At 40.4% G+C, this 15,430-nt stretch overlaps 1 protein-coding gene and 1 pseudogene across 1 annotated transcript; both read left to right on the top strand.

Moving 5' to 3' along the window:
• The first annotated feature begins 296 nt into the window (after window positions 1-296).
• On the top strand, window positions 297-1,208 carry LOC106329829. Its single transcript, XM_013768452.1, has one exon. The coding sequence runs from the start codon at window positions 297-299 to the stop codon at window positions 1,206-1,208; it is 912 nt and encodes a 303-aa protein (XP_013623906.1).
• A 7,494-nt stretch (window positions 1,209-8,702) lies between these two features.
• LOC106329827 lies at window positions 8,703-15,112 on the top strand (annotated as a pseudogene).
• Window positions 15,113-15,430: the final 318 nt, after the last annotated feature.

Raw genomic sequence — 15,430 nt, 5'->3', positions numbered from 1 at the left:
TAAATATATAGCACCGTTTGGAGAAAACAAATTTCAGTTGCACACCAAAATTATACACATCATTTAAAAGTTATATTTGATTTTGGAAAGGAAAATTTGCGATAACACAACTGCACCGGCGATCTCAACCAGAAAAAAAAAATACATGGGCCAAGTTACCATAGCTTATGGGCTCAAACAGACAGACCTTTAAAATGATGAATAATTCATAATTTACACGTAACATGCAGTTTTACGGAATAAAACACAAACTAGTTTAGCTCCGGAATTAAACGCGTACAAAAAATTATAGAGCAATGGAGACAGGAGGCGAGGGTAGGGTTTTGGAGGCAGGAGATCGGGATGCAACCATGATGGATGTGGGAGAAAGAGCGAGACCACCAGGAGATCCGCCAGATGCGGTGACCTCATGGGCAGCTAGGATAGCGGGAACGAATGGGGGAGGCATGCCAGATCCAGAGAGTCTGATCGATGATTCGTTCGTGTCGGAAAGACTTCGAGTGGAGTTCCCGAATGGAGAGGATGGTGAACCATCGATCATAATTGGAACGGAGGTGTTGGAAGCGATGAACGGGATGTGGAAGCAGTGCATGATTATTAAGGTTTTGGGGAGGAGCGTTGCGATTACCGTCTTGAGCAGGAAACTAAGAGAATTATGGAGACCAAATGGAACGATGCACGTAATGGATCTTCCACGCCAATTCTTCATGGTTAGGTTTGAGAAGGAAGATGACTACTTGGCGGCACTAACAGGAGGCCCATGGAGGGCTTTTGGTAGTTATCTCATGGTGAGAGCTTGGTCGCCAGAGTTTGATCCCTTAAGGGATGATATTGTGACGACACCGGTTTGGATCAGATTGTCAAACATTCCAGTGAATTTCTATCATCGATCAATACTCATGGGCATAGCTAGAGGGTTGGGGAGGCCAATTCGAGTTGACCTAACTACCTTGAACTTTGAGAGAGCACGTTTTGCGAGAATTTGCGTTGAAGTGAACCTTGCAAAGCCTTTGAAAGGGACAGTACTAATAAACGGGGAGAGATACTCTGTGGCTTATGAAGGGCTATCTGTAATTTGTTCGAAGTGTGGAATTTATGGACATTTGGTGCATGCATGTCCAAGAACAATTGCGGAGAGAATGGCTAATTTAAACACACGGACAGAGCCGCAAGCGAACTCTAGGCTAGCCACTGGACAAGGAAAGTAAGTGCAAGAAGATGGTTTTATCCCTGTAAGAGGACCAAAGCGAGCGACGCATATAAGATCTCGGCTGGAGAAGGGAGTGACTGGTGAAGCAAGCGGGGAGGCAAACCAGAATACTCAAGAGATCCTAAAGAGCAGGAAGAACGCAGAGATTACTCTATCGAACAAATATGGAAACTTGGAGATGGATACGAACTTGGGTGAAACACAAGAAGAGCTGGTTTCTGGGGAGGGTAACAAGGAAAACCATGATCTGAATATTGAAAGAACTATGAGTGAGGGAGACTTACAAGGCACGGAGGCTTTGATTTTTGGGGGGTCGACAAATTTATCAACTGGGTCGAAAGTGGTGCACAAAGAGAAGTGGACCGGAAATAAAAAGATAGGAGAGGGAACACGGAGAAGGCCCAAAAATTTAAATAACAGGCCTGCTAGAGGGTTAGTTTTTGGGCTAACTAAAGGGGAGATCAGTCTGTCGGAATCTGGTAAGAGACTGAGAGTGGAGAGGTTGGACGCAGGGAGAGCTGGTGGTGTCTTCAGAGAGAATGCGAGGGAAATCGGGGTCACGGTGAAACCATTGCAATTAAGAGATGAAGAGCTGGAGAACCCGATGGATAGTATCATCGGCGAGACGGAAGAATGTGAGTCGAATGCGCAGACGAGTTCGCAGGGAGATGAAAGGGTTTTGTCCCTTGCATAACAGGACACCCCGGTAGTTCACTTAGACTGTATCATTATAAGAATGATGAATTGCATATTCTGGAATTGCCGGGGGGCAAATAAACCCAATTTCAGACGTTCTATTAGATATATTTTGAAGAAGTTTGACACAGACTTTCTTGCGCTATTCGAGACTCATGCGGGAGGGGATAAAGCGATGAAGATCTGTCAGAGTTTAGGTTTTGAGAAATCTTTTCGGGTGGATGCCGTTGGACAGAGTGGCGGCATTTGGCTATTGTGGAGGAATAATGTTGGTGTCCTAACGGTTGTGGAATCGTCAGAACAGTTTGTCCATGCACGGGTGGAAGTTGGAATGGAAGTTGTACACCTTATCGCGGTCTATGCTGCGCCTACAGTCAGTCGTCGAAGTGGCTTGTGGGGACAGTTGAAGCGGGTGATCGAAAATATCGCTGAGCCGGTACTGATAGGAGGAGATTTTAACACTATCTTGAGATTGGATGAGAGGTCAGGAGGAAATGGTAGACTTTCACCAGACTCCTTGGCGTTCAGAGAGTGGATAAATGAACTTGCGTTGGTTGATATGGGTTTTAGAGGAAGCACATTCACATGGAGAAGAGGTAAAGATACTCAGAATTTTGTTGCTAAAAGGTTGGATAGGGTCTTGTGTAGTGCTCAGACACGGGTAGGGTGGCAGGAGGCGGTGGTCTCGCATCTTCTGTTCTTAGCGTCGGATCACACACCAATTTATGTGCAGCTAGAACCTGAGAGGAGAGGTAATCCTAAGAGGAGACCTTTTCGTTTTGAAGCGGCATGGCTTAAACATGAAGGATTCAAAGAGCTACTCTCGGCATCTTGGAACAGGGAAATGCGTACTCCTGAGGCTCTTGCGTTGTTGAAAGTGAAGCTTAAAAAGTGGAACAAAGAGGTATTTGGAGATGTGAAACAACGGAAAGAAAAGTTAATGAATGATATTAAGGGGATTCAAGAGGAGCTGGAGAGAAACCCGACGGATGCCTTGTTGGGGAGGGAAGTGACTTTACAGAAAGAATTTGATGCTGTTTTGAAACAGGAGGAGGTCCTATGGTATCAGAAATCACGTGAAAAATGGGTTGTGCTTGGTGATAGGAACACAAACTACTACCATACGAGTACAATTGTTCGAAGGAAGAGAAATAAAGTTGAGATGCTGAAGGATGATGATGGTCGTTGGATAGATCAGTCGGAAGAATTGGAAAAGCTAGCAATAGCTTATTATAGAAGATTGTATTCAACGGAGGATCTCAATATGAACACAGAGAAACTTCCGCAGCAGGGCTTTACTGCGTTCACGAGAGATGAGAAGGAGATTTTGAACAAACCGTTTACTGCTGAGGATATGGAGATTTCGGTTCGATATATGGGTAAGTTTAAGGCCCCAGGACCGGATGGTTTTCAACCTGTCTTCTACCAGGACTCGTGGGAAGTAGTGGGGGAGTCGGTCACGAGGTGCGCGCTGGAGTTCTTTGAATCAGGAATACTTACCAAAGGGATGAATGATGCAATGTTGGTTCTTATACCGAAAGTACTCAAGCCTGAAAGAATTATGCAGTTTCGCCCTATAAGCTTATGCAATGTCTTGTTCAAGACAATAACAAAAGCGATGGTGCTGAGATTAAAGAAGCTTATGCCTAATCTCATTGGTCCGGCGCAAGCGAGTTTCATCCCAGGCAGGCTTAGTACGGACAATATTATAGTGGTCAAGGAAGCAGTTCACTCGATGAGGAGGAAGAAAGGACGTAGAGGCTGGATGTTGCTTAAATTAGATCTTGAAAAGGCTTATGATCGAATCAGATGGCATTTTTTGGAAGATACTCTCCAAGCAGCAAAGTTACCAGAGATATGGATCCAATGGATTATGCAATGCGTGATCAACCCAGAGATGAGTTTACTGTGGAATGGGGAGAGGACAGAGGCGTTAATGCCTCAGCGTGGACTTCGGCAGGGAGACCCTCTGTCTCCATATCTATTTGTTCTATGTATGGAGCGTTTATGTCATCAAATTGAACTCGCTGTTGCTGAGAAGGAGTGGAAGCCAATAAAGCTATCTCGGGGAGGGCCATCTTTGTCACATGTTTGCTTTGCGGACGACCTGATCTTGTTTGCGGAGGCGTCAGTCTCGCAGATTCGAGTGATTCGCAGAGTGTTGGAGAAATTATGCGGAGCATCTGGACAGAAAGTAAGTCTAGAAAAATCTCTAATCTTCTTCTCTGAGAATGTGCACCGGGATTTAGCGAGTTTAATAAGCAGTGAGAGTGGAATTAAGGGAACGAAAGAGTTGGGAAAATATTTGGGTATGCCTGTGTTGCAAAAAAGAATTAATAAGGAGACGTTTGGAGAAGTTATTGTAAAGGTGTCATCTAAACTAGCTGGTTGGAAGAGGAGGTTCTTAAGCCTGGCAGGGAGGATTACACTGACTAAGTCTGTTCTTGCGTCTATTCCAGTACATACCATGAGCACCATAGCTCTCCCGGTATCAACTCTGGATCACTTAGACAAAATTGCTCGATCTTTCATTTGGGGTAGCCACGAGGGAAATAGAAAGAAACATCTGCTGTCTTGGGAGAAGATATGTAAACCAAAGAGTGAAGGTGGACTTGGGATACGCTTAGCTCGAGAAATGAATATTGCTTTATTAGCTAAGTTGGGTTGGAGGTTGTTAAACACGAAAGATGGACTCTGGGTCAATATACTGAGGAAGAAGTTTTGAGTGGGAGAAGTAGAGGACGCATCGTGGTTGGAAACAAAGGGAACGTGGTCGTCGACATGGAGGAGCCTAGTGATGGGATTACGAGAGGTAGTTGTTCCGGGAATGGCTTGGGTTCTTGTTGATGGTTCTCGCATCCGGTTCAGGAAGGATAATTGGCTAGTTAATGAACCCTTGGCCATGTTGAGTATGGTGGATATTCCGGAAGAAAGAATGGAGGTACGGGTTCGGGAGGTATGGCAAACTGGATCTGGTTGGTTACAGGAAGAGATTGCACCGTATATGTCGATGTCCGATCGTCTGAGATTGGCATCTGTGGTGATTGATGAAGTAACTGGTGCTAGAGATAGAATGTCGTGGGGAGGGAGCAAAGATGGTGTGTTTACGGTGAAGTCAGCCTACGCTTTCTTGACAAGCAACATGGTGCCACGGCCAAACATGGAAGCTTTATATCAGCGGGTGTGGAGTGTGATGACCCCAGAACGGGTCCGTGTTTTTCTCTGGTTGGTAACGCATCAGGTTATTATGACTAATGTGGAACGTAAACGCAGACATTTGAGTGAGACCAGTGTGTGTCCTTTGTGTAAGGGTGGAGATGAAACTATTCTTCATGTGCTTCGGGACTGTCCAGCAGCGGTGGGGTTGTGGACGCGACTTCTCCCTCCGAGTAGACAGCAACATTTCTTTCAGCTTCCACTCCTACCATGGCTCTTTGAGAATCTTGCGAAGAGAGAAGCAGAGCTTGGAAATCTATGGCCCACGACTTTTGCTCTAACGGCTTGGTGGTGTTGGAAATGGAGATGTGGTTATGTTTTTGGAGACGAAGGAAAGTGTCGAGACAGAGTGAAGTTTCTTAAAGAGAAAGCTCGGGAAGTGCTAGCAGCGCATGATAAACTTAGGGATTGCAGTCGAGTTCGGGAACGTGTGGGGATGCAGATATCATGGCGGAGACCAGCGCATGGATGGATAAAACTAAATACAGATGGAGCATCGAAAGGTAATTCGGGTCTTGCTACTGCAGGGGGTGTTATGTGAGATGAGTATGGTGTGTGGCAGGGAGGTTTTGCCTTTAATATTGGAATCTGTTCAGCACCTTTGGCAGAATTGTGGGGAGTATATTACGGTCTATGTATAGCATGGAACCGGGGATATCGACAGTTAGAGCTGGAAGTGGACTCAGAGAGTGTGGTGGGCTTTCTTCAGACAGGGATTAACGACTCTAATCCTCTGTCATTCCTAGTACGTTTGTGCTATGGCTTCATATCAAGAGATTGGTTAGTCAAGGTGTCGCACGTGTATAGGGAGGCTAATCGTCTAGCAGATGGATTAGCTAACTATGCTTCTTCTTTATCATTGGGTTTGCATGTTTTTGAGCTTGTGCCTGATAGTGTTGGTGCTATCTCTTTGGAGGATATTCAAGGGGTTTCTAGACCTCGACAAGTTTGTCTGTAACTTTTCTATTTTGTTCTAAATAAAGAGTAGGAGACTCATGTCTCCTGCAACCTACCAAAAAAAAAGTTTAGCTCCGAAAGTTGATGACACTCTTAGCACATAACTGAGTTTCAAAATATCACTTAACATATTTTTCGCTGGAGGGACATTTTGTACAGTACTTAATTGCCCTCTTAAGTGAGTGAGTAGAAAGAAGCTTTTAGTTATAAGATTAGTTATAATGTAAAGAGAATTTGGGGATATAGTTTCTTTGCCTTGTAGGATGAAAGTGACTTTAAAGTAGTTTTGTAGAGTCCCAAAAATTACAAGGTTTGTTGTGTTCTAATATGAACAATCAATCCATGGTTTATGCTCAGAGATAAGGTATTTGAATTTTGGGAGGATGAAAGTAAGGGAAGTTAGCGCATTTGTCCGTGGGTGAATGTGTTCTTGGTTGTGTGATGAAATCACACACTTTTGTGATTTTGTATCACATGGTTTGTGATTCAAATGGTTAGGTGGGAGGGTAGCCAATAGCCAAGTGAAAGTGTTTGAGTAGAATGTAAAGTTTTTAAATTGTTGTGGGAGTGAATACATATATTTATGAACAAGAGTGGTAGTAGAGCTAGGGGTGTCAATTGGGTTGTCCGACCCGGCCTGGTCCAAAACCCACAAAACTCAGTTGCTATTTAAGTCTGACCTAATTCAGCTTTTCAAAATTTTGTGTTTATATTTCAAAGTCCGGCTCGATCCTAAAAGGGCTAAGACTTTTGGATTTCTTTTAAAAAAATAAACTAAATTGAATAATTAATTTTAAAAATAAAAAATTAACTTAACTCTAATTTAAAATAATAAAATTCAAAACTAAAATAAATATCTTACCTAATAAACCAAATAAATAGTAACAGCGAATAGAAATAAAGCAAAATCTTATCGATTCTAAGCATTAGAAACTATAATATCCAGATTTGGATGTTATTCACCGACTTCCGCATTGTCGTCATTATCAAGAACTACATATACTCGTCATCAAGAACTACATATAAAATATAAAATATATTGATTTTAACATATATATCAACATATGATAAATTGCATGAAAAGTCATAAGCTTAATAATTGGGGATTGATGTGTCTTTACCTTGATCCTATAGAGGGTTATATGCTAAAATGTGGATATGGAAATATGAGGTGTAGACATCAAAATTGTGGACATGTTAAGTTATGGATGGACGATAATAGAAAAGAACAACGCATGTATATGTTTAAGTGGACAACATATGTCCATGTGAAGAAGTTATATGGATGAATGCGAGGTTAAATTGCAAATCAGACAAGAACACATCGTCGTTACATTTATTACATCTTATCAAAACGACTTTGCTTCTCCATCTTTCCTCTACTTTCAGTAGCGGTCCTGAGATATTCGAGGTCCAATACGAAATTAGAAAATGAGGCCCTTAAATAATATAAAAAAAAGAATTTAATTCATAAAAAAACTCAAGTTTATAATAAAAATTACATAAACAGTATTAAAAGGAGAAATTTATGAGTTGTATCGTGATGACAAGAACAAAGGAAAAATAAAATAAAAACATTTGAGACTATTGTACCTTTGGTATGAGAAGCGAAGCTAATCCAACAATTAAAACAAAATAACAAAGAAGTTGAAAAGAAATCCATTTTTCTTTTATATTTTGCCCTTGAAACTCAGTAAAAGAGGCGTGAAAGACAATTAAATTGTGCAGAAAGTATTAAGCCTTGAAAGTAATTATTGATATATCAGTTATTTTCCTTTTGTATTCACCATCGTCTTAAATAACATTAAGGATATATATGATTTGATTGTGTTTACATTTTACCAGAGGTAAAAATAGGCCCTAAAAGTTTTAGAAAATCATGGGCCCCATACAAATGTTTGATAGGTATCCCCTCAGAACCGGCTCTGTCTACTTTGCAGCTTTCATTACATTACATCTGTCACCTTATATATAACGTGAAAATCAAATAAATTAATTATCTAGTTACTAGATAATCAATAAACTCCGAATAGATATGTTAGAATTAGTAGAGTAAAATAAATATTATATTTTGTTGCCTTCGAGTTAATGAAGAATCACGTGAGTTCCCCACATACATACGGTATGTTTTCTGGAGCAAAGGAAAATTGGCATAGTTCTTTTTTTTTTGTTCAAAACATAAATTTCCATTAAAACTTAAACAGGGGTTGAGGCCCAAAGGACTTGTCTAGCAACTAGATATGCTTTAACATTTGCTGATCGTGGGATGAAATTGAAAACGATTGAAGTAAATGAAGAAGCTAGAAGGTAGAAGGTAGATATCATTTATGACTCCAAAGATCTCGAGATTCATACTCTTCTTATTGATGAGGTTGATAGCGTCTGTGAATCGGAGAAGAGAGCGATGGAATCGAGCCTGAGAGAGAGGGCAAAGGTCATGGCTGATCTAACTGCCAAAGTTTCTGCCGTTAGAGGCGATGAAACCGAAGTCACAGTCGCTGAATGTTGAGTTGAAGAGACCAGATCATCAATGATCCAACCAAGCCATGTTGTACCCGTAGAGGAGTTCCAAGCCGCGTCGGTGAAGATCGAGCATAGGCCGGGGATTCTAGGCCTTGGTTCGAGTCTGATCAAAGGTATCGGTTATTTTGGGGTTGAAAGGGGTTGAGCCATTCTCCATTCTCTAGCATCTGAGATCGCCTTATGTAATGTTTTTTCGGGGGAAAAGCTTCTCTTTATCGCCAGAGAGACCAAATGATGGAGGCCGCGAGAGTACCTGCTTCAACTCCCACTGGTGGAAGGGAAGGTAATTTTCGAACCTCTTCCCAACCTTCTTGGAAGCTCATGAAGTTGGTTGTAGCTTTAAAATTTTTGATGTAGAAAAAAATCTGTAGACTTTTTGCTGTGGCTTTAGATTTTATTGCCGTAGAATTTTATGGAAAGCACTAAACAATTGCTTTAGATATTTGGTGCTGTAGAGCACTTATACAGCTGTAGATTATTTAAAGAGCTCTGGTTTCAAAAAAAAAAATTAAAACTTGATTGCTTTAAATTTGGTGCTGTAGAAATAAATAGGTCCGTGGACAGGCACCTAAAGCAGCTGCCAATCACTCCATATATTAGCTTTGCAGTTTTGTTTTTTCTTCCGGGTTTCTCATGTTGAGTATTTTTGTTTTCATTAGTTTGCTTTGATCAATCTCACTGGATAGAACCAAAAAAAAATTTGGTTTAAAATTTTTATCGAAAATAAAAGAATTTTTTTTGTTTATGTTAGATTTCGATTTAAATTAAAAAAACAGATAACATTAGTTAATTCATTGTATTCAATTATATTTGGATAAATTGATTGGATTTTTTTTGTTTTTAAACAGAACAAACCAAAACCGAACGAAATATCTTCAAAAGCTTTCCGAACGAAATATCTTGAAAACTTTACGGAGAATTATGAGAATTTAAAAGAGTACGTATATGAATTTGCAAATAACATCAAAAGAGATAAACCCTTTGTCATGTAACGGTTGAGATTTGGTAAACCCCACCCCAATCACACTGACACACATTTCGCGTTCAGAGGGGATGGCGGGGCCTCTGCTTCGATCTCTTTGGTCAAACACCACTCGAAGAAGATCCTTCTCTTCTCAATCACATCTCAAATTCGTACACTCTCTCTCGTTTTTACGAGCCTTCTCTGAGCTCCTAGCAGCTCCCTCGATCCTAATCGACTCCGGAACGTGGCTGTGATTGCTCATGTCGATCACGGGAAGACTACCCTTATGGACCGGCTTCTCCGTCAGTGTGGAGCCGACATCCCGCACGAGCGCGCCATGGATTCAATCAACCTCGAGCGCGAGCGAGGCATCACTATTTCTTCAAAGGTATCGCATTTTCCAGGAATTAGAGCTAACGGTTACTTCACACTTTGAAAAAATGGTTCGGTATAATATAAAACTAACAAAGCCGAAGACTTTCTGTCTTTTTTTTCTTTCCATTTCTGTTCTGTTCTTTTGTCTGTAAAGGCTTTCAGTTATGTTTTTTTTTTTTTTTTTTAATACTATGAAACATAACAGCTGAAGTTCTTTTATGTGAATTTTTCCGGCAGGTGACATCAGTGTTTTGGAAAGAAAACGAGCTTAACATGGTAGACACACCTGGTCACGCAGATTTTGGTGGGGAGGTTTGTGTCTGATCTCTGTATAAGTTGTTACTACTTTTTAGCGTATTATTGATTCTCATGCTCAGTTTCAGTAGAAATTAATAGTAAAAAAGCAAATTGAGCTAAATACCCGTTTATGGTTTGTATATTGATTTTGTCTGAATAAATTTATAATCCTTTGGACCTGTATTTGTATTTGTAGTACCCTCAAAACCTGATATCCTTTTCTTTTTTACTAAAATTATCTTTGTTCTAGAAATAGTAATTTTCCGGCCTAATGAATGACGGCCTTTTTTACTGGTGTATAGAGAATTAAGAGAGTTGTATATCAAATATGTATACAATAGACGTTGACAACTGTTGGAAAGTTTAGGCTTTGTTAATATGCCACTGAGATTAAGTAACTAGCTGGCGTAGGATCTCACTTACTTTGTGGCTAAGTGGACATAAGATACATGAGATAGAGATGTTCAATATGTTATCTTGAAAATTAAGCATGAGTAACATTCTGTGGAGTAGAATATATGTGAGATCTTTGTGACTATATATGGTATGTAGGTCGAACGAGTGGTTGGTATGGTTGAAGGAGCTATATTAGTCGTTGATGCTGGAGAAGGCCCTCTTGCGCAGACAAAGTTTGTTCTTGCTAAGGCCTTGAAGTATGGTCTACGCCCTATTCTTCTCTTAAACAAGGTTGATCGACCTTCAGGTATGAATCTTCATTCACTTTTGCTTTTAGTTAAAACTTCAGGTTTTCTCATCCCTTTTTTTTTTTTTTTTTTGCCAATGCCAGTATCAGAAGAAAGGTGTGATGATGAAGTGGAGAGTTTGGTGTTTGATCTTTTTGCAAATCTTGGTGCTACTGGTAATTAATTTTATCAGTTTCTTATTTACTTACAAATGATTACTAACTTTTTTTGACTAAATCGTTATTTATGTCTTGTCTCCTTTACTAGAGGAACAACTAGACTTTCCTGTGCTTTATGCCTCGGCAAAAGAAGGGTGGGCATCTTCTACCTTCACCAAAGAACCTCCTGCAGATGCGAGGAACATGTCACAGTTGCTTGATGCTGTAGTAAAACATGTCCCCCCACCAAAAGCAGACCTTGATGCGCCATTTCTGATGCTGGTAATTAAAAAATTCTGGACTTGGGTGGCCAATATTGTACACACAACTTTTTTCACTAATTTGACTAACATTTTTCGCTTCTGAGTTACCAGGTTTCAATGATGGAAAAGGACTTCTATCTGGGGCGAATATTAACTGGAAGAGTATCTTCTGGAGTTGTCCGTGCTGGAGACAAAGTCACTGGACTGCGCAATACTGATTCTGGCTCGGTGAAAATAGAAGAAGGAAAGGTTTGTCTTTACATTGGTTCAATGCTTTGTCAGCCGTGTTTTTGTAAACGACCATGTCTCATCTGAGCAGATACAGACATCTTTTATCATAGGTTGTGAAGCTAATGAAAAAGAAAGGTACGACCATTGTTTCAATTGACGCCGCCGGGGCTGGTGATATAATATGTATGGCTGGTTTGACAACTCCATCAATAGGTCACACTGTGGCTAGTACAGAGGTAATATCCAAATAGACTATGCCCCTATTTATTTTTTAGAAAATACAGAAGTAAATTTTTAATTCAACAAAACTTCTCAATGGCCAGTGGGTACCTCTTTTTTTTGGTCTTACAGGTCACCACTGCGCTCCCTTCTGTTGAGCTGGATCCACCAACGATATCTATGACGTTTGGTGTCAATGACTCTCCTCTGGCTGGTCGGGATGGCACACAAGTAATGTTTTATTTTTAGCAACAAGACGTAGCTATAGCCATTGTACTCTGGCTCTAAACTTGAAGCAGCCTCATATTTACCTCTGGTTTGCTAATATGGTTGCAGTTAACCGGAGGAGAACTTCAACTTGGTTTGTGCTTTTCCACTTTTTGTTCAGTGTTTCTTTCTTCACCTGTACAGATGGAAATAAAACATGTAAGTTGTATCTATTTCTCCGTGCAAGGTGAAGTAATCTTCTGTCGTTTCTAATAGGTATCTTGATTGAGAATATGAGACGGGAAGGTTTTGAGCTCTCGGTCTCACCACCTAAAGTCATGTGAGTTTCATCTTTTTTTCGATTTGTATTGCATTAGTTGCATCACATACTATATGAGCTATTTAGCTAGAGTTGGATAATTTTGAGCGTTTCTACTGTTGGGTCCTTCCTAGATGGAGAGAACCAAGTGGGCATGTGACATAATAATTTTCATGACCCTTTGCACTGTAGACTCACAATAATAGAGTTTAGAGAGAGAGACAAAAGAGAGAAAGAAGAGAGAAGGAGGAGAAAACTCGTCAGGTTATTTCAAGACTGGTTTTGGAGGATCAAACGGAACTTGATCGAGCTGATATTTTGTGGGAAGCTTCTTCAGTCAGTGGGTTAGAGATTCACCGAAGGGATTTGGATTTCAATGGTTGGATCTTCTGTTGTCTGGGTTTTAGTGAAGGTAGTCGTCACAGTTCTTCAGCGGGACAGTCTTGGGTATTTGGTAAATCCGACGGTGAGATCTTCTCTTCTTGAGCTGAAATTTGGCGGAGGTATTGTTGACTTGTTTATCTTGGATTTGTACGGTTGGATTAGTCTCTGGATGCCGGAATCCTTGTGAGCTGAGGTCGTTTGGTTGCTGCCGGTTTTTGAAGCTTTGTGTTGCTCTCTTGTTGTTGTTGCTGCTTGTGTTGGTGATAGCTCTTTGTAGCTAGACTCTCTGTTCTGTTCAGGCTGTTGAACAGGGAGGACGTGGTTGTACTCCTACCATTTATATAGTGGATTTTTGAGTGGACTACGGTCCCGTAGTTTTTTCTTATCACATCGAGAAGGTTTTCCACGTAAAAATTGTGCGTCTCATTTACGTTTTTCTGCATATCACATCCCGCTATCGTCGAAGTATTTTCTTCACAGGTTCACACAAGGTCAGGGGAACACGACCATTAGTATTTCCGCTGCGCCGTGTGACTTTCCCCAACAGAGTGGTATCAGAGCTTCTGGTTTTAGAGCTTTGGTTTTGATAACTTTGGGTTGTTATTTGCTTGTGTGAAAGATGGAAAATATGAGCAGGATGATAAGCTTGAATGGTGCTAACTATCATCTATGGAAGGGCAAGATGGAGGATTTGCTCTTTGTTAAAGAATTCCATGTTCCAGTCTTCGAGGAGCAGAAACCTGAGAAGAAGACGGATGAAGAGTGGAAGCTGCAGCATCGCCAAGTGTGTGGGTTGATAAGGCAGTGGGTAGATGATAATGTGTTGCATCATATTGAGACTGAGACGGATGCTCGTTCTTTGTGGAAGAAGATGGAGCAGTTATATGCTAGGAAGACCGGAAACAACAAGATGTACATGATCAAGAAGTTGATTGAGCTGAGGTATCAGGAGGGGACTCCGATGACGGATCACTTGAATGCATTTCAGGGATTTCTACTTATGTGATTAAGGTACAAAACTGAAGATAAACAAAGGCTTGAGCCAATTGAAGAGGTGACTATTGAGATTAACGAAGAGCACGTAGGATTAGTGATGGAAGCTCTCTCCCATAGGCGCGCTGAAGTTATTGACATGTGTCCTGTCCCTGGAAATGATGGTAGGACGAGACTGTCATTAACTTGCCCTTCAAGGTTGGTTTTTAGTGACTTACAGTTCCTTTTACTATACTTACATAAAAATTTTACTCACAGAAGAAACTTAACAAAATGATACTTGCTTTCTAATCCTACAGAGGTTTGGTTGGATACAGATGTGTGTTTAGCAGCGACACCCGTGGAACAGGATTCATGCACCGTGCTTTCCTGAGCATGCAGCTTTTGTACTCCCGTATCTGTTCCATTCTCTAGTTGATAACATTTGTATATTTGGTCCCTGCAGAGTATGAAAAGTACCGAGGTCCACTTGGTAATGTTAGGAAAGGAGTATTGGTACGTTTACCTTTCTCTAGTTTCTGGCCCTAATAAGTCATACTCTTGCCATAACTCAATATCTAACCATTTGATGCATAGCTATATCTTGTAGTATTATGGCTGATTGTTGAATAGGAGAGATCCCTTTTCACTCGAAGTCTTTGTTTCCTAAAAGTCGGTTCCTTTATTGGTTTAGTTATTCGTAGTTAGAACATTTATGTGGTCTTTGCGCGTTTGATCCTTGCTAATGCTGCATCCTGTTCTGTTTCTTTGTATTTTAACAGTCATACGATGGCATGATTATCGGTGAGCACTCACGAGACACAGATCTTGATGTAAGTTGGTTAGACTCATCCTTCTTGCGCTTAAAAATGACAATACCATGGGCTCACTTACCTTGCACACTACAGGTTAACCCGGTTAAGGCCAAAGAGCTTACCAACATTCGCTCTGTTAACAAAGACGAGAATGTGAAGCTATCTCCACCTCGCCTCGTATGTACCTTTTTCTCTTTAGCTCTACTTTTCTCAAAGAGACAAGAAACCCGTTTTCTTGTTGACTAAAACCTCTTATCTTTCTTTTCTATTCAGATGACACTTGAGGAGGCTATAGGATACGTTGCCTCAGATGAACTTATTGAGGTAACATTGTTAATTAATCGTCAATCCTTAGTCCAGCTAACCACGAGGAACGTTTTATTTCTGCCTTCTTATGATGTATTGTTAATTTGTTATTGGTTTAAATGTCTTCAGGTTACTCCAAAGACGATTAGGTTGAGGAAGAAATGTCTAGACGTTACCAAGCGTAAATCACAGAGCAAACGAGCCAAAGAGTAACCTTCCACTGGTGCAGTTTTTAGTAAAAGTTGGTTTGGTCTGGCTCTCTTTCTTGTACACAAAGAAAATTATTGAATATATATACAAGGAATATTCAGATTATATAGATCCATCTTATACGCAAGAAGATGCATTCTTCTGTTAAATAACAAAAAAAAAAAAATTCGTTACGATGGTTTTTTTGGACCAGCGGATTTATGGTTTATAAAGAGTTTTGTGGGTGACCTTGGGTAAATCTTACGACCCACACGTTTTATAGTAATGTCTTATTCTTTATACACAACGCGTTTAAGATATAACTATTCGTAAACAAAATCTGTGATAATTTAGAAGTTAAAAAAAAAAGATTTGTGATTATATGGAGAAATATCCATGAAGGTAATAGAAAACCAAACACCATTAACATTAGAGTATAAGCAATA

This window comes from Brassica oleracea, chromosome C3 (genome assembly GCF_000695525.1).
Source record: "Brassica oleracea var. oleracea cultivar TO1000 chromosome C3, BOL, whole genome shotgun sequence".
In the NCBI taxonomy this organism is placed as follows: Eukaryota; Viridiplantae; Streptophyta; class Magnoliopsida; order Brassicales; family Brassicaceae; genus Brassica; species Brassica oleracea.
This window is presented reverse-complemented; position numbering and strand designations above follow the sequence as displayed.